Source organism: Myxine glutinosa, chromosome 5 (genome assembly GCF_964187855.1).
Source record: "Myxine glutinosa chromosome 5, kmMyxGlut1.1, whole genome shotgun sequence".
Taxonomy (NCBI): Eukaryota; Metazoa; Chordata; class Myxini; order Myxiniformes; family Myxinidae; genus Myxine; species Myxine glutinosa.
In genome coordinates, this window is record NC_136265.1 from 109350739 (window position 1) to 109369992 (window position 19254).

At 41.6% G+C, this 19254-nt stretch overlaps 1 protein-coding gene across 2 annotated transcripts in view; it reads left to right on the forward strand.

Annotated features, from left to right (window-relative positions):
- COL4A6 (collagen type IV alpha 6 chain) overlaps positions 1–19254 on the forward strand; it is a 576802-nt gene that overhangs the window by 508422 nt on the left and 49126 nt on the right. For both annotated transcript variants that reach the window (XM_078778521.1, XM_078778522.1), the window contains one exon: positions 8803–8910. In XM_078778521.1, coding sequence (XP_078634647.1) covers positions 8803–8910 — 108 coding nt within the window. The remainder of the gene's footprint in view (positions 1–8802; positions 8911–19254) is intronic.

The following is a 19254-nucleotide window of genomic DNA, read 5'->3' on the forward strand; positions in this document are numbered from 1 at the left end:
GAGTACCAAAGGAAACGTAGCAAGTAGCTTTGTCTGTAGAGAGTACCAAAAGAAACGTAGCAAGTAGCTTTGTCTGTAGAGAGTACCAAAATAAATGTAGCGAATAGCTTTGTGTGTGGAGAGTACCAAAATAAAAGTAGAGTGGCTTTGTGTATAGAGTTCCAAAATAAATGTAGCGAATAGCTTTGTGTGTAGAGAGTACCAAAAGAAATGTAGTGAATAGCTTTGTGTGTGGAGAGCACCAAAATAAACGTAGTGAATAGCTTTGTGTGTCGAGAGTACCAAAATAAGCGTAGCGAGTAGCTGTGTGTGTAGAGAGTACCAAAAGAAACGTAGTGAATAGCTTTGTGTGTCGAGAGTACCAAAATAAGCGTAGCGAGTAGATGTGTGTGTAGAGAGTACCAAAAGAAAAGTAGAGAGCAGCTTTGTGTGTCGGGAGTACCGAAATAAACATCGAGTGTAGCTTTGTGTGTAGAGAGTACCAAAATAAATGTAGAGAGTAGCTTTGTGTGTGGAGAGTACCAAAAGAAACGTAAACAGTAGCTTTATGTGTAGAGAGTACCAAAAGAAGCGTAGCGAGTAGCTGTGTGTGTAGAGAGTACCAAAAGAAAAGTAGAGAGCAGCTTTGTGCGTCGGGAGTACCGAAATAAACATAGAGAGTAGCTTTGTGTGTAGAGAGTACCAAAATAAACATGGAGTGGCTTTGTGTGTAGAGAGTACCAAAAGAAACGTAGAGTATCTTTGTGTGGAGAGAGTACGAACAGAAACGTAGAGAGTAGCTTTGTGTGTAGAGAGTACCAAAAGAAACATGGACAGTAGCTTTGGGTGTGGAGAGTATCAAAAGAAACTTAGAGAGTAGCTTTGTGTGTAGAGAGTACCAAAAGAAATGTAGACAGTAGCTTTGTGTGTAGAGAGTACCAAAACAAAAGTAGAGAGTAGCTTTGTGTGTAGAGAGTACCAAAAGAAACGTAGACAGTAGCTTTGTGTGTAGAGAGTACATTACCAAAATAAACATGGACAGTAGCTTTGTGTGTAGAGAGTACCAAAAGAAACATGGAGAGTAGCTTTGTGTGTGGAGAGTACCAAAAGAAATGTTGAGAATATCTTTGTGTGTAGAGAGTACCAAAATAAACATGGAGAGTAGCTTTGTGTGTCGAGAGTACCAAAAGAATCATGGAGAGTAGCTTTGTGTGTCGAGAGTACCAAAATAAACGTAGTGTATAGCTTTGTGTGTGGAGAGCACCAAAAGAAACATGGAGAGTAGCTTTGTGTGTGGAGAGTATCAAAAGAAACGTAGAGAGTAGCTTTGTGTGTAGAGAGTATCAAAATATACATAGTGAGTCGCTTTGCGTGTAGAGAGTAGCTTTGTGTGTAGAGAGTACCAAAATAATAGTAGAGAGTAGCTTTGTGTGTGGAGAGCACCAAAAGAAACATGGAGAGTAGCTTTGTTTGTGGAGAGTACCAAAAGAAACAGAGAGTAGCTTTGTGTTTAGAGAGTATCAAAAGAAACGTAGAGAGTAGCTTTGTGTGTCGAGAGTATCAAACTAAACGTAGTGAGTAGCTTTGTGTGTAGAGAGTATCAAAAGAAACGTAGAGAGTAGCTTTGTGTGTAGAGAGTATCAAAAGAAACAGAGAGAGTAGCTTTGTGTGTAGAGACTACCAAAATAAACGCAGAGAGTAGCTTTGTGTGTCGAGACCAAAATAAACATAGAGAGTAGCTGTGTGTGTAGAGAGTATCAAAAGAAATGTAGAGAGTAGCTTTGTGTGTAGAGACTACCAAAATTAACGTACCGGGAGAGAGTAGCTTTGTGTGTCGAGAGTACCAAAATAAACTTAGAGAGTAGCTTTGTGTGTGGAGACTACCAAAATAAACTTAGAGAGTAGCTTTGTGTGTAGAGACTACCAAAAGAAATGCAGATAATAGCTTTGTGTGTAGAGACCAAAAGAAACGCAGAGAGTAGCTTTGTGTGTAGAGTACCAAAAGAAACGCAGAGAGTAGCTTTGTGTGTAGAGACCAAAATAAATGCAGATAGAAGCTTTGTGTGTAGAGGCCAAAATAAACCCAGAGATTAGCTTTGTGTGTAGAGTACCAAAAGAAACACAGAGAGTAGCTTTGTGTGTAGAGACCAAAAGAAACACAGAGAGTAGCTTTGTGTGTAGAGACCAAAAGAAACGCAGAGAGCAGCTTTGTGTGTAGAGTACCAAAAGAAACGCAGAGAGTAGCTTTGTGTGTAGAGACCAAAAGAAATGCAGTGAGAAGCTTTGTGTGTAGAGACCAAAATAAACCCAGAGATTAGCTTTGTGTGTAGAGACCAAAATAAACCCAGAGATTAGCTTTGTGTGTAGAGACCAAAAGAAACGCAGAGAGTAGCTTTGTGTGTAGAGACCAAAAGAAACGTGGAGAGTAGCTTTGTGTGTAGAGAGTACCAAAAGAAATGGAGAGAGGAGCTTTGTGTGTAGAGAGTATCAAAATAAATGGAGAGAGGAGCTTTGTGTGTAGAGAGTACCAAAAGAAACGCAGAGAGTAGCTTTGTGTGTAGAGACCAAAAGAAACGTGGAGAGTAGCTTTGTGTGTAGAGAGTACCAAAAGAAACGCAGAGAATAGCGTTGTGTGTAGGTAGTACCAAAAGAAATGGAGAGAGGAGCTTTGTGTGTAGAGAGTACCAAAAGAAACGCAGAGAGTAGCTTTGTGTGTAGAGAGTACCAAAATAAACTTAGAGTGTAGCTTTGTGTGTAGAGAGTACCAAAATAAACGCAGAGAGTAGCTTTGTGTGTAGAGACCAAAAGAAACGTGGAGAGTAGCTTTGTGTGTAGAGAGTACCAAAAGAAATGGAGAGAGGAGCTTTGTGTGTAGAGAGTACCAAAAGAAATGGAGAGAGGAGCTTTGTGTGTAGAGAGTACCAAAAGAAATGGAGAGAGGAGCTTTGTGTGTAGAGAGTACCAAAAGAAACGCAGAGAGTAGCTTTGTGTGTAGAGAGTACCAAAAGAAACGCAGAGAGTAGCTTTGTGTGTAGAGAGTACCAAAAGAAACGCAGAGAATAGCTTTGTGTGTAGAGAGTACCAAAAGAAACGCAGAGAGTAGCTTTGTGTGTAGAGAGTACCAAAATAAACTTAGAGAGTAGCTTTGTGTGTAGAGAGTAGCTTTGTGTGTAGAGAGTACCAAAAGAAACGCAGAGAATAGCTTTGTGTGTAGAGAGTACCAAAATAAACGCAGAGAGTAGCTTTGTGTGTAGAGAGTACCAAAAGAAACGCAGAGAGTAGCTTTGTGTGTAGAGAGTACCAAAATAAACTTAGAGAGTAGCTTTGTGTGTAGAGAGTAGCTTTGTGTGTAGAGAGTACCAAAAGAAACGCAGAGAGTAGCTTTGTGTGTAGAGAGTACCAAAAGAAACTTAGAGAGTAGCTTTGTGTGTAGAGAGTACCAAAAGAAACGCAGATAATAGCTTTGTGTGTAGAGAGTACCAAAATAAACGCAGAGAGTAGCTTTGTGTGTAGAGAGTACCAAAAGAAATGCAGAGAGTAGCTTTGTGTGTAGAGAGTAGCTTTGTGTGTAGAGAGTAGCTTTGTGTGTAGAGAGTACCAAAAGAAACGCAGAGAATAGCTTTGTGTGTAGAGAGTACCAAAAGAAACGCAGAGAGTAGCTTTGTGTGTAGAGAGTACCAAAATAAACTTAGAGAGTAGCTTTGTGTGTAGAGAGTACCAAAAGAAACGCAGAGAGTAGCTTTGTGTGTAGAGAGTACCAAAATAAACTTAGAGAGTAGCTTTGTGTGTAGAGAGTACCAAAAGAAACGCAGAGAGTAGCTTTGTGTGTAGAGAGTACCAAAATAAACTTAGAGAGTAGCTTTGTGTGTAGAGAGTACCAAAAGAAACGCAGAGAATAGCTTTGTGTGTAGAGAGTACCAAAATAAACGCAGATAATAGCTTTGTGTGTAGAGAGTACCAAAATAAACGCAGAGAGTAGCTTTGTGTGTAGAGAGTACCAAAAGAAACGCAGAGAGTAGCTTTGTGTGTAGAGAGTAGCTTTGTGTGTAGAGAGTACCAAAAGAAACGCAGAGAGTAGCTTTGTGTGTAGAGAGTACCAAAAGAAACGCAGAGAATAGCTTTGTGTGTAGAGAGTACCAAAAGAAACGCAGAGAGTAGCTTTGTGTGTAGAGAGTACCAAAATAAACTTAGAGAGTAGCTTTGTGTGTAGAGAGTACCAAAAGAAACGCAGAGAGTAGCTTTGTGTGTAGAGAGTACCAAAAGAAATGCAGATAATAGCTTTGTGTGTAGAGAGTACCAAAAGAAATGCAGATAATAGCTTTGTGTGTAGAGAGTACCAAAAGAGGGAATATTAAAACATTGTAACGAGAGTTCTGTCAGGTACACAAAACTTTATCAACATTCCATGTCAATAATAATTTCATTAATATTTCACCTGATGCCTCATCAACATTCTACATATAATGATATTGCTATTTTCATATAGGTTCATATAAGGTACAGTGTATGTTTTATTCAAAAATATATAAGCTCGTCAAAATTGACGGATTGGAACAGTTTCTTTGACGGTACAGCCTCGTGAGCGTGCCAAAGTCTGAAGCCTGGGCCTAGTGCCAGGTGTGCTTATATCTTCTTTATTTATTAGACCTCCTACGAATGTAAATGAACACTCGTTTTATTCTGCGTGCGTTGCACATCACGTGCAGCAAATTTCACCTCCATGCACCTTGTATTTATTGTTTTGTTTTTTTTAACCTTTCTGTACACCGCCCTTGAGGCTCGGTTTGCAAGCCACCATCGACATATTCCAATAGAAGAGACATAATTACTCTTTTATGGAAAATGTTTCAAGTTTATTTTATCCTCAAAAATAGAACGTAGCGAACACACATTCGTGTTAAAAGATTGATCGATAAAACCTTCCTGTATGAAGGGGGGTGGACATCTGTACAAACACAAACTGATATGGTGTTTTATATGAGGGACAGACATCTGTACAGACACAAACTGATATTGTTTTATATTTGGGACAGACATCTGTACAAACACAAACTGATCTTGTTTTGTATTAGGGACAGACATCTGTACAAACACAAACTGAACTTGTTTTGTATTAGGGACAGACATCTGTACAGACACAAACTGATATTGTTTTATATTTGGGACAGACATCTGTACAGACACAAACTGATATTGTTTTGTATTAGGGACAGACATCTGTACAAACACAAACTGATATGGTGTTTTATATGAGGGACAGACATCTGTACAGACACAAACTGATATTGTTTTATATTTGGGACAGACATCTGTACAAACACAAACTGATCTTGTTTTGTATTAGGGACAGACATCTGTACAAACACAAACTGAACTTGTTTTGTATTAGGGACAGACATCTGTACAGACACAAACTGATATTGTTTTATATTTGGGACAGACATCTGCACAGACACAAACTGATATTGTTTTATATTTGGGACAGACATCTGTACAAACACAAACTGAGCTTGTTTTGTATTAGGGACAGACATCTGTACAAACACAAACTGATCTTGTTTTGTATTAGGGACAGACATCTGTACAAACACAAACTGAACTTGTTTTGTATTAGGGACAGACATCTGTACAGACCCAAACTGATATTGTTTTATATTTGGGACAGACATCTGTACAGACCCAAACTGATATTGTTTTGTATTAGGGACAGACATCTGTACAGACACAAACTGAGCTTGTTTTGTATTAGGGACAGACATCTGTACAAACGCACAAACTGATATTGTTTTGTATGAGGGACAGACATCTGTACAAACACACAAACTGATATTGTTTTGTATTAGGGACAGACATCTGTACAAACACACAAACTGATATTGTTTTGTATTAGGGACAGACATCTGTACAAACACACAAACTGATATGGTGTTTTTATATGAGGGACAGACATCTGTACAGACACAAACTGATATTGTTTTATATTTGGGACAGACATCTGTACAAACACAAACTGATCTTGTTTTGTATTAGGGACAGACATCTGTACAAACACACAAACTGATATTGTTTTGTATTAGGGACAGACATCTGTACAAACACACAAACTGATATGGTGTTTTATATGAGGGACAGACATCTGTACAGACACAAACTGATATTGTTTTATATTTGGGACAGACATCTGTACAAACACAAACTGATCTTGTTTTGTATTAGGGACAGACATCTGTACAACCACAAACTGATATTGTTTTGTATTAGGGACAGACATCTGTACAAACACACAAACTGATATGGTGTTTTATATGAGGGACAGACATCTGTACAGACACAAACTGATATTGTTTTATATTTGGGACAGACATCTGTACAAACACAAACTGATCTTGTTTTGTATTAGGGACAGACATCTGTACAGACACAAACTGATATTGTTTTATATTTGGGACAGACATCTGTACAAACACAAACTGATATTGTTTTGTATGAGGGACAGACATCTGTACAAACACAAACTGATATTGTTTTGTATGAGGGACAGACATCTGTACAGACACAAACTGATATTGTTTTGTATGAGGGACAGACATCTGTACAAACACAAACTGATATGGTTTTGTATGAGGGACAGACATCTGTACAAACACAAACTGATATTGTTTTGTATGAGGGACAGACATCTGTACAAACACAAACTGATATGGTGTTTTATATTAGGGACAGACATCTGTACAAACACAAACTGATATGGTGTTTTATATTAGGGACAGACATCTGTACAAACACAAACTGATATGGTGTTTTATATTATGGACAGACATCTGTACAAACACAAACTGATATGGTGTTTTATATTAGGGACAGACATCTGTACAAACACAAACTGATATGGTGTTTTATATTATGGACAGACATCTGTACAAACACAAACTGATATTGTTTTGTATGAGGGACAGACATCTGTACAAACACACAAACTGATATTGTTTTGTATGAGAGACAGACATCTGTACAGACACAAACTGATATTGTTTTGTATGAGGGACAGACATCTGTACAAACACACAAACTGATATTGTTTTATATGAGGGACAGACATCTGTACAAACACAAACTGATATTGTTTTGTATGGAAGACAGACATCTGTACAGACACAAACTGATATTGTTTTATATTTGGGACAGACATCTGTACAGACACAAACTGATATTGTTTTATATTAGGGACAGACATCTGTACAGACACAAACTGATATTGTTTTATATTAGGGACAGACATCTGCACAGACACAAACTGATATGGTGTTTTATATGAGGGACAGACATCTGTACAAACACACAAACTGATATTGTTTTGTATGAGGGACAGACATCTGTACAAACACACAAACTGATATTGTTTTGTATGAGGGATAGACATCTGTACAAACACACAAACTGATATTGTTTTGTATGGAAGACAGACATCTGTACAGACACAAACTGATATTGTTTTATATTTGGGACAGACATCTGTACAGACACAAACTGATATTGTTTTATATTTGGGACAGACATCTGTACAGACACAAACTGATATTGTTTTGTATGAGGGACAGACATCTGTACAGACACAAACTGATATTGTTTTATATTTGGGACAGACATCTGTACAGACACAAAGTGATATTGTTTTATATTAGGGAGAGACATCTGTACAGACACAAACTGATATGGTGTTTTATATGAGGGACAGACATCTGTACAAACACACAAACTGATATTGTTTTGTATGGAAGACAGACATCTGTACAAACACAAACTGATATTGTTTTGTATGAGGGACAGACATCTGTACAAACACACAAACTGATATTGTTTTATATGAGGGACAGACATCTATACAAACACACAAACTGATTTTTTTGTTTTTTTGTTTTTGTTTTTTTTGTATACAAGATCGAGGCTCGTGAAAGAGCTAACATTAATCACACAAAAAGTCAAACCGACACACAAAACACAAAAAACAAGGGGAGCGGCAGACAAGATGGGGAGAGAGGGGGAAGGACACAAAAGAGAGGGGGAAGAGGGGGAAGGACACAAACACAACATTTGAGAGCAGGGACATCGGGAGGACTTGGGGGGAGGTGGGAGAGGAATAAAACATATGAACACTGCAAGGACTCTGGGGTGAATTACCGGGGGTAGAAAAGATCAAGGTTTTGGATGGGGGAAGATAAGAGATGGTGGTGAACAGCTGTTTTAAAGACCTGGAGGGAGGAGTGGGATTGAAGGGAGTGGGGGAGTTTGTTCCAGAGGCGGGAGAAAAGGGGAATGAAAGAGTGAAGGTGAGCAGAGAGCCTAGACTTTGGCAGTTTAACCATAAGAGGGTTGCAGGCAGACACAAACTGATATTGTTTTGTATGAGGGACAGACATCTGTACAAACACACAAACTGATATTGTTTTGTATGAGGGACAGACATCTGTACAAACACACAAACTGATATTGTTTTGTATGAGGGACAGACATCTGTACAAACACACAAACTGATATTGTTTTGTATGAGGGACAGACATCTGTACAGACACAAACTGATATGGTGTTTTATATGAGGGACAGACATCTGTACAGACACAAACTGATATGGTGTTTTATATGACGGACAGACATCTGTACAAACACACAAACTGATATTGTTTTATATGGAAGACAGTCATCTGTACAGACACAAACTGATATTGTACTTTATATGTAGATAACAAATTGGTGTTTGCACTTATGGGTGAGTTATACGATAAGAACACAGGTGTGTACATGAGATGCTTTTCTATTTTCTTGCAGGACCCCCTGGTCAATCTGGTCTTCCAGGGACACCGGGTGGCAGTGGATCTGAAGGACTGCCTGGCCCTCCTGGGCCTACTGCTTCACCTGGACCTCCTGGTTCTCCAGGTAAACCCCCTTGATGAAGTTTTGTATTTTTTATTTATTTAAGAGGAAGAGCAGTACCATAGGGCAGTGATGCAATTTTCATTCAGAATAATGAGCATTGATCACTCCTCCAAAAGTAGGACAGTGAAGAACGAGTGAGCACCTGCAGGAACGCAATCTTCTTCTTCACCATCGTATGCAGCACAATGATGTGGGGTAGCATCGTTGGCCGAGGGCAAGGCCTCACCACCGATGCAGTGCCCCCTGTAGGTTTGAGCAGGAATTTGTAATTTGTTCATGGTGCTGGCGCTAACTCACCTACTCTTCATGAAGAACAACGTGGGATCTTTAATGTCCACCAACATATGCTGCCAGGCCACCCGTTTAACCTCCTTCCAAGGGATGGCACACACATCCATTGGTGAATCACCCAGCCTGTGAAACTCTGGGTTTACCGTTTATATCCGGATCGAGAATCGAACCAGGAACGCACTGAAGCTCCTCCAGAAGGAGAACGTGATGGATGAATGAGCATTTCTCTCTTAGGATGCTACTTGACCTTGGCATAAATATATCTGGGTGCCCATGCAGGTAAAATTGGCATAAATATATCTGGGTGCCCATGCAGGTAAAATTGGCATAAATATATCTGGGTGCCCATGCAGGTAAAATTGGCATAAATATATCTGGGTGCCCGTGCAGGTAAAATTGGCATACATATATCTGGGTGCCCGTGCAGGTAACATGGCATAAATATATCTGGGTGCCCATGCAGGTAAAATTGGCATAAATATGTCTGGGTGCCCGTGCAGGTGGCATCAGCAATGTCTGTGATTATGAACTGAAAAGCAGAAGCCAGAACCAGATTACTTCTGGTTTGATATCACGTTTACTCCCAAGGATCATGTTCCTGTGGATTTGATATCACGTTTACTCCCAAGGATCATGTTCCCGTGGATTTGAAATCACGTTTACTCCCAAGGATCATGTTCCCGTGGATTTGATATCACGTTTACTCCCAAGGATCATGTTCCCGTGGATTTGATATCACGTTTACTCCCAAGGATCATGTTCCCGTGGATTTAATATCACGTTTACTCCCAAGGATCCTGTTCCCGTGGATTTGATATCACGTTTACACCCAAGAATCATGTTCCCATGGATTTCATATCGCGTTTACTCCCAAGGATCATGTTCCCATGGATTTGATATCACGTTTACTCCCAAATATCATGTTCCCGTGGATTTGATAGCACATTTACTCCCAAATATCATGATCCCATGGATTTGATATCACGTTTACTCACAAGGATCATGTTCCCATGGATTTAATATCACGTTTACTCCCAAGGATCATGTTCCCATGGATTTGATATCACGTTTACTCCCAAGGATCATGTTCCCATGGATTTGATATCACGTTTACTCCCAAAGATCATGTTCTCGTGGATTTGATGTCACGTTTACTGCCAAGGATCATGTTCCCATGGATTTCATATCGCGTTTACTCCCAAGGATCATGTCCCATGGATTTGATATCACGTTTACTCCCAAATATCATGTTCTCGTGGATTTGATATCACGTTTACTCCCAAATATCATGTTTCCATGGATTTGATATCACGTTTACTCCAAAATATCATGTTCCCATGAATTTGATATCACGTTTACTTGCAAATATCATGTTCCCATGGATTTGATATCACGTTTACTCCCAAATATCATGGTCCCATGGATTTGATATCACATTTACCCACAAATATCATGTTCCCATGGATTTGATATCACGTTTACCCCCAAATATCATGTTCCCATGGATTTGATATCACGTTTACTCCCAAATATCATGTTCCCGTAGATTTGATTTGAATTTTTTTTTTTTTTTTTTTTGTATACTGAATCGAGGCTCGTGAAAGAGCTAACATTTATTTCACAAACAAATCAACCAGACAAACAAAATATACAAAAAGAGGGAGCGGATGACAAGATGGGGAGAGAATGGGAAGCACACAACCACAGCATTTGAGAGCAGGGAGAAGTATGGGAGGGAGAGGGCTTGGGGGCAGGAGGCGTGGGAAGGGGAGGGGGGGGGGGGGGAGGGAGAGGTATAAAACACAAGGGGACCGAAATTAGCGGGGGTAGAAAAGATCAAGGTTTTGGATGGGGGAGGATAAGAGATGGTGGTGAACAGCTGTTTTAAAGACCTGGAGGGTGGAGTGGGATTGAAGAGAGTGAGGGAGTTTGTTCCAGAGGCGGGAGAAAAGAGGAATGAAGGAGTGAAGGTGAGCAGAAAGTCTTGATTTTGGCAGTTTAACCATAAGAGGGTTGCAGGCAGATCTTGTGCGACCTGTAGGAATATTTGGGGGACAGAGCCCAGAGAGAGCTGGGGGGGGGGGCAAGGCCAGAGAGGAGTCGGTAGAAGACGGAAAGACCACCAACCTGCCTGCGGTGAGTGAGTGAAAGGCCCTTGGAGTTAGCTTCATCGCGGTGAGATTCCAATGATTCTGAACGCTTTGGTTTCAACAGCGTGAAGGCGGGCTAGGTGTGAGGCAGGAGCACCAGACCAGAGGGGAGAGCAGTATTCCATAGAGCTGCGGATGAAAGCCTTGTATGTGGTGAGGAGCTCAGGTGTGCCAAGGAAGGACTTCGCACGACGGAGGATGCCCAGTCGGCGACTGGCTTTGGAGGCCAGATTTGAAATGTGGTTTTCCCAGGAAAGATCATGGCAAATAGTGAGACCCAAAAGCTTGAGTGACAGAACTTCTTGGAGAGGATTATTCAGAAAGTGGATGGGAGGGTTTTCCAGTCGGTCTTTTCGGAAAGACATCGTAAGAGTGTGAGATTTATCAGGATTGAAAGACATTTTCCATTTGTTTGCCCAGTCTGTGATTTTGTCCAGGTCTGCAGAGAGTGAGGAGGCTGCAGACTGCCGATCTGAGGGATGAGGAATGGAGCGACAGAGAGTAGAGTCATCAGCAAAGAGATAGAGAGGATTTTCAAGAGAGTCAGAGAGATCATTGATGAAGACCAGAAAAAGCACAGGGCCCAGAACACTACCTTGGGGAACTCCAGCCTGAACAGGAAGAGGAGATGAGAGAAACCCATTCAGGGCCACACGTTGACTACGACCAGAGAGGAAGTCCGCCAGCCATGCATGGAGATTTCCATGGATACCAAAGGAGGAGAGTTTGGTGAGCAGAACAGGGTGCCAGACCGTATCGAAGGCACGTGAAATGTCATGGGAGACAGCTCTAATTTCCTGTTTGGCGTTGAGGACCTCCATCCATTGTTGAGAAAGCAGAAGCAGCATGTCCAGAGTAGAGTGACCAGGTCTGAAACCAAATTGATGATCAGAGATCAAGCCATTGGAGAAGAGGAAAGATTTCATATCTGAAGCAATGATGGATTCCATGACTTTGCTGATAATTGGGAGAAGGCTGATTGGTCTGTAGTTGCTGGGATCTGTTTTTGCACCTTTTTTGTGCAAAGCGGTGATGTTGGCTGATTTCCAAGCAGATGGCAGATGACCTTGAGCAAAAGAGAGGGTGAAGAGAACAGAAAGAGGGAGTGAAAGAGCGGAAGAACATGATTTTAGGACCTGTGGGCTGATGCCGTCAGGACCAGTTGCAGAATCAGAGTCGAGGGTTGACAGAAACTTTTCCACCTTGTCAGGAGGAAAGGACACAGAGTCCAGGAGCAGCTGGGTACGACCGGGTATGGTGGGTACAGAGAGGGATGGGTTTGGGACACAAGATTTAGAGGCAAACACAGAGTTGAGGCATTCAGCTTTTTCACGTGCGGAGTCAGCCGTTAAGCCGTTTGAGGTGAGGGAGGGGATGGAGGGGGAACAAACACCAGAAACAGATTTGACCAGACTCCACCAGGATTTGGAAGAGGGAGACAGATAAGAGAGTTCGGGGGGTTTATCACATTTACTCCCAAGTATCATGTTCCCATGGATTTGATATCACGTTTACCCCCAAATATCATGTTCCCATGGATTTGATATCACGTTTACTCCCAAGGATCATGTTTCCATGGATTTGATATCACGTTTACCCCCAAATATCATGTTCCCATGGATTTGATATCACGTTTACTCCCAAATATCATGTTCCCATGGATTTGATATCACGTTTACTCCCAAATATCATGTTCCCATGGATTTGATATCACGTTTACCCCCCAAATATCATGTTCCCATGGATTTGATATCACGTTTACTCCCAAAGATCATGTTCCCATGGATTTCATAAAGCGTTTACTCCCAAGGATCATGTTCCCATGGATTTCATAACGCGTTTACTCCCAAGGAACATGTTCCCATGGATTTGATATCACGTTTACTCCCAAGGATCATGTTCCCATGGATTTGATATCACGTTTACTGCCAAGGATCATGTTCCAATGGATATGATATCGCGTTTACTCACAAGGATCATGTTCCTGTGGATTTGATATCATGTTTACTCCCAAGGATCATGTTCCCATGGATTTGACATCACGTTTACTGCCAAGGATCATGTTTCCGTGGATTTGATATCACGTTTACTGCCAAGGATCATGTTCCCATGGATTTGATATCACGTTTACCCACAAATATCATGTTCCCATGGATGTTATATCACGTTTACTCCCAAATATCATGTTCCCGTAGATTTGATTATTTTTTTTTCTTTTCTTTTTTTTGTATACTGAATCGAGGCTCGTGAAAGAGCTAACATTTATTTCACAAACAAATCAACCAGACATACAAAATATACAAAAAGAGGGAGCGGAAGACAAGATGGGGAGAGAATGGGAAGCACACAACCACAGCATTTGAGAGCAGGGAGAAGTATGGGAGGGAGAGGGCTTGGGGGCAGGAGGTGTGGGAAGGGGAGGGGGGGGGGGGGGGGGGGGAGGGAGAGGTATAAAACACAAGGGGACCGAAATTAGCGGGGGTAGAAAAGATCAAGGTTTTGGATGGGGGAGGATAAGAGATGGTGGTGAACAGCTGTTTTAAAGACCTGGAGGGTGGAGTGGGATTGAAGAGAGTGAGGGAGTTTGTTCCAGAGGCGGGAGAAAAGAGGAATGAAGGAGTGAAGGTGAGCAGAAAGTCTTGATTTTGGCAGTTTAACCATAAGAGGGTTGCAGGCAGATCTTGTGCGACCTGTAGGAATATTTGGGGGACAGAGCCCAGAGAGAGCTGGGGGGGGGGGGGCAAGGCCAGAGAGGAGTCGGTAGAAGACGGAAAGACCACCAACCTGCCTGCGGTGAGTAAGTGAAAGGCCCTCGGAGTTAGCTTCATCGCGGGAGATTCCAATGATTCTGAACGCTTTGGTTTCAACAGCGTGAAGGCGGGCTAGGTGTGAGGCAGGAGCACCAGACCAGAGGGGAGAGCAGTATTCCATAGAGCTGCGGATGAAAGCCTTGTATGTGGTGAGGAGCTCAGGTGTGCCAAGGAAGGACTTCGCACGACGGAGGATGCCCAGTCGGCGACTGGCTTTGGAGGCCAGATCTGAAATGTGGTTTTCCCAGGAAAGATCATGGCAAATAGTGAGACCCAAAAGCTTGAGTGACAGAACTTCTTGGAGAGGATTATTCAGAAAGTGGATGGGAGGGTTTTCCAGTCGGTCTTTTCGGAAAGACATCGTAAGAGTGTGAGATTTATCAGGATTGAAAGACATTTTCCATTTGTTTGCCCAGTCTGTGATTTTGTCCAGGTCTGCAGAGAGTAAGGAGGCTGCAGACTGCCGATCTGAGGGATGAGGAATGGAGCGACAGAGAGTAGAGTCATCAGCAAAGAGATAGAGAGGATTTTCAAGAGAGTCAGAGAGATCATTGATGAAGACCAGAAAAAGCACAGGGCCCAGAACACTACCTTGGGGAACTCCAGCCTGAACAGGAAGAGGAGATGAGAGAAACCCATTCAGGGCCACACGTTGACTACGACCAGAGAGGAAGTCCGCCAGCCATGCGTGGAGATTTCCATGGATACCAAAGGAGGAGAGTTTGGTGAGCAGAGCAGGGTGCCAGACCGTATCGAAGGCACGTGAAATATCATGGGAGATAGCTCTAATTTCCTGTTTGGCGTTGAGGACCTCCATACATTGTTGAGAAAGCAGAAGCAGCATGTCCAGAGTAGAGTGACCAGGTCTGAAACCAAATTGATGATCAGAGATCAAGCCATTGGAGAAGAGGAAAGATTTCATATCTGAAGCAATGATGGATTCCATGACTTTGCTGATAATTGGGAGAAGGCTGATTGGTCTGTAGTTGCTGGGATCTGTTTTTGCACCTTTTTTGTGCAAAGCGGTGATGTTGGCTGATTTCCAAGCAGATGGCAGATGACCTTGAGCAAAAGAGAGGGTGAAGAGAACAGAAAGAGGGAGTGAAAGAGCGGAACAACATGATTTTAGGACCCGTGGGCTGATGCCATCAGGACCAGTTGCAGAATCAGAGTCGAGGGTTGACAGAAACTTTTCCACCTTGTCAGGAGGAAAGGACACAGAGTCCAGGAGCAGCTGGGTACGACCGGGTATGGTGGGTACAGAGAGGGATGGGTTTGGGACACAAGATTTAGAGGCAAACACAGAGTTGAGGCATTCAGCTTTTTCACGTGCGGAGTCAGCCGTTAAGCCGTTTGAGGTGAGAGAGGGGATGGAGGGGGAACAAACACCAGAAACAGATTTGACCAGACGCCACCAGGATTTGGAAGAGGGAGACAGATAAGAGAGTTCGGGGGGTTTATCACATTTACTCCCAAGTATCATGTTCCCATGGATTTGATATCACTTTTACCCCCAAATATCATGTTCCCATGGATTTGATATCACGTTTACTCCCAAGGATCATGTTCCCATGGATTTCATAACGCGTATACTCCCAAGGATCATGTTCCCATGGATTTGATATCACGTTTACTCCCAAGGATCATGTTCCCATGGATTTGATATCACGTTTACTCCTAAGGATCATGTTCCCATGGATTTGATATCACGTTTACTCCCAAGGATCATGTTCCCGTGGATTTGATATCACGTTTACTCCCAATGATCATGTTCCCATGGATTTCATATCGCGTTTACTCCCAAGGATCATGTTCCCATGGATTTGATATCACGTTTACTCCCAAATATCATGTTTCCATGGATTTGATATCACGTTTACTCCTAAGGATCATGTTCCCATGGATTTGATATCACGTTTACTCCCAAGGATCATGTTCCCGTGGATTTGATATCACGTTTACTCCCAATGATCATGTTCCCATGGATTTCATATCGCGTTTACTCCCAAGGATCATGTTCCCATGGATTTGATATCACGTTTACTCCCAAATATCATGTTTCCATGGATTTGATATCACGTTTACCCCCAAATATCATGTTCCCATGGATTTGATATCACGTTTACTCCCAAATATCATGTTCCCATGGATTTGATATCACGTTTACTCCCAAATATCATGTTCCCATGGATTTGATATCACGTTTACCCCCCAAATATCATGTTCCCATGGATTTGATATCACGTTTACTCCCAAGGATCATGTTCCCATGGATTTGATATCACGTTTACTCCCAAGGATCATGTTCCCATGGATTTTATAAAGCGTTTACTCCCAAGGATCATGTTCCCATGGATTTCATAACGCGTTTACTCCCAAGGAACATGTTCCCATGGATTTGATATCACGTTTACTCCCAAGGATCATGTTCCCATTGATTTGATATCACGTTTACTGCCAAGGATCATGTTCCAATGGATATGATATCGCGTTTACTCACAAGGATCATGTTCCTGTGGATTTGATATCACGTTTACTCCCAAGGATCATGTTCCCATGGATTTGATATCACGTTTACTGCCAAGGATCATGTTTCTGTGGATTTGATATCACGTTTACTGCCAAGGATCATGTTCCCATGGATTTGATATCATGTTTACCCCCAAATATCATGTTCCCATGGATTTGATATCACGTTTACTCCCAAGGATCATGTTCCCATGGATTTCATAACGCGTTTACTCCCAAGGATCATGTTCCCATGGATTTGATATCACGTTTACTCCCAAGGATCATTTTTCCATGGATTTGATATCACGTTTACTCACAAGGATCACGTTCCCATGGATTTGATATCACGTTTACTCACAAGGATCATGTTTCCATGGATTTGATATCACGTTTACTCCCAAGGATCATGTTTCCATGGATTTGATATCACGTTTACTCACAAGGATCACGTTCTCATGGATTTGATATCACGTTTACTCACAAGGATCATGTTTCCATGGATTTGCTATCACGTTTACTCACAAGGATCATGTTCCCATGGATTTAATATCATGTTTACTCACAAGGATCATTTTTCCATGGATTTGATATCACGTTGACTCACAAGGATCATGTTCCCATGGATTTAATATCACGTTTACTCCCAAGGATCATGTTCCCATGGATTTGATATCACGTTTACTCCCAAGGATCATTTTTCCATGGATTTGATATCACGTTTACTCCCAAGGATCATTTTTCCATGGATTTGATATCACGTTTACTCACAAGGATCATGTTCCCATGGATTTAATATCACGTTTACTCCCAAGGATCATGTTCCCGTGGATTTGATATCACGTTTACTCCCAAGGATCATGTTCCCGTGGATTTGATATCACGTTTACTCCCAAGGATCATTTTTCCATACCAGAAATGAGATGATTTCGAGCAGAGGTTGCTACATGTCTTGAAAATTGTCAAGTTGTGTTTGTGTTAGTGTTTGTTCATTGCCAAACTGTTCAACATATGTGTATATATATATATATATATATATATATACTGAAACGCAAAAGAAACTTACCACCTTTGAAACCTTTAAATATCAACAATAACACTGCGTGTAGTAAATGTGTGAACTTATTTGTGGACAATAGTGTCCTCACTGTCAGACAAAACGGTCACGGATGGTCACTTGAACCTTCAATGGTCACTTCATAGCACAGCTGTTGAACAGCCGTTTTGACTGTCAGTGATTAGCCAAGGGGTACGGGATGATTTTAATGAGCTGCACGTGATGTCTTGATATTGGCTTTAAAAAGGCCAGTGCAAAATGGGCATTTTGACCGAAACATTTGACCATTTTGACCAACTTCAAAAAGACCGAAAACGCAAAAGAAACTTACCACTTGTTTGAAATGTAATAAAATTGTAACAGTTCAAAATAAAACAAACCAACAATTGCTAATTGAAACATTGGCATTTTATTGATGACATGTCAAGTTTTTGACCAAGATACACCATCTCATCAGTTTGTTCTACAGTACAGAACAGCACAGGGTGCAATGTCAGTCCCCTTTCAATAGCGTGTGTGGCCACCATTGTTTTTGACACAGGCAGTGCATCGTCGGCGTATACTGCCTACCAGTCTTTGGATGGATTGCTGCTGGATTCTGTCCCACTCAGTCCTCAATGTCTGAAGCAGCTCTGCCCGTGTCCTGGCCCTGCTAACTACGCGTCTCCCAAGCTCATCCCACAGGTGCTCCATGGGATTCAGGTCAGGGGAGAGTGCAGGCCACTGCATGGTGTTGATGTTCTCGCCTTGGAGAAATGCATTGGTAAAGCGAGCAGCATGGGGACGAGCGTTGTCATGCTGAAAGTTTCTCAGTTCTGGGTGGTCTCAGGTCTCAGTTCTGGGTATTTAAAGGTTTCAAAGGTGGTAAGTTTCTTTTGCGTTTTCGGTCCTTTTGAAGTTGGTCAAAATGGTCAAATTTTTCGGTCAAAATGCCCATTTTGCACTGGCCTTTTTAAAGCCAATATCAAGACATCACGTGCAGCTCATTAAAATCATCCCGTACCCCTTGGCTAATCACTGACAGTCAAAACGGCTGTTCAACAGCTGTGCTATGAAGTGACCATTGAAGGTTCAAGTGACCATCCGTGACCGTTTTGTCTGACAGTGAGGACACTATTGTCCACAAATAAGTTCACACATTTACTACACGCAGTGTTATTGTTGATATTTAAAGGTTTCAAAGGTGGTAAGTTTCTTTTGCGTTTCAGTATATATATATTTGCCAAAACGAGCTTTAACTCCGAGGCGTATTTCGAAACTTGGCGGGATTATCTTTTTTGCGCCGCCACCTGGTTATTACTCGACCCACAAACACAAATAAGAGACATCAAAATTCACAATACAACAAATTGAAATGCCAAAATTATAGGATTTAATGAAAATGAATGCAAGGATAATAAAAACGAAATATAAAGTAAAAACTAAATTCCTATATTGAGACATCCCAACTCAGACTCGTACACAAACAAGGGAATGATTCAAGAAAATAAATGTTTTAAGTCGGCTTGCACTCTGCTTTGCGTCTCAA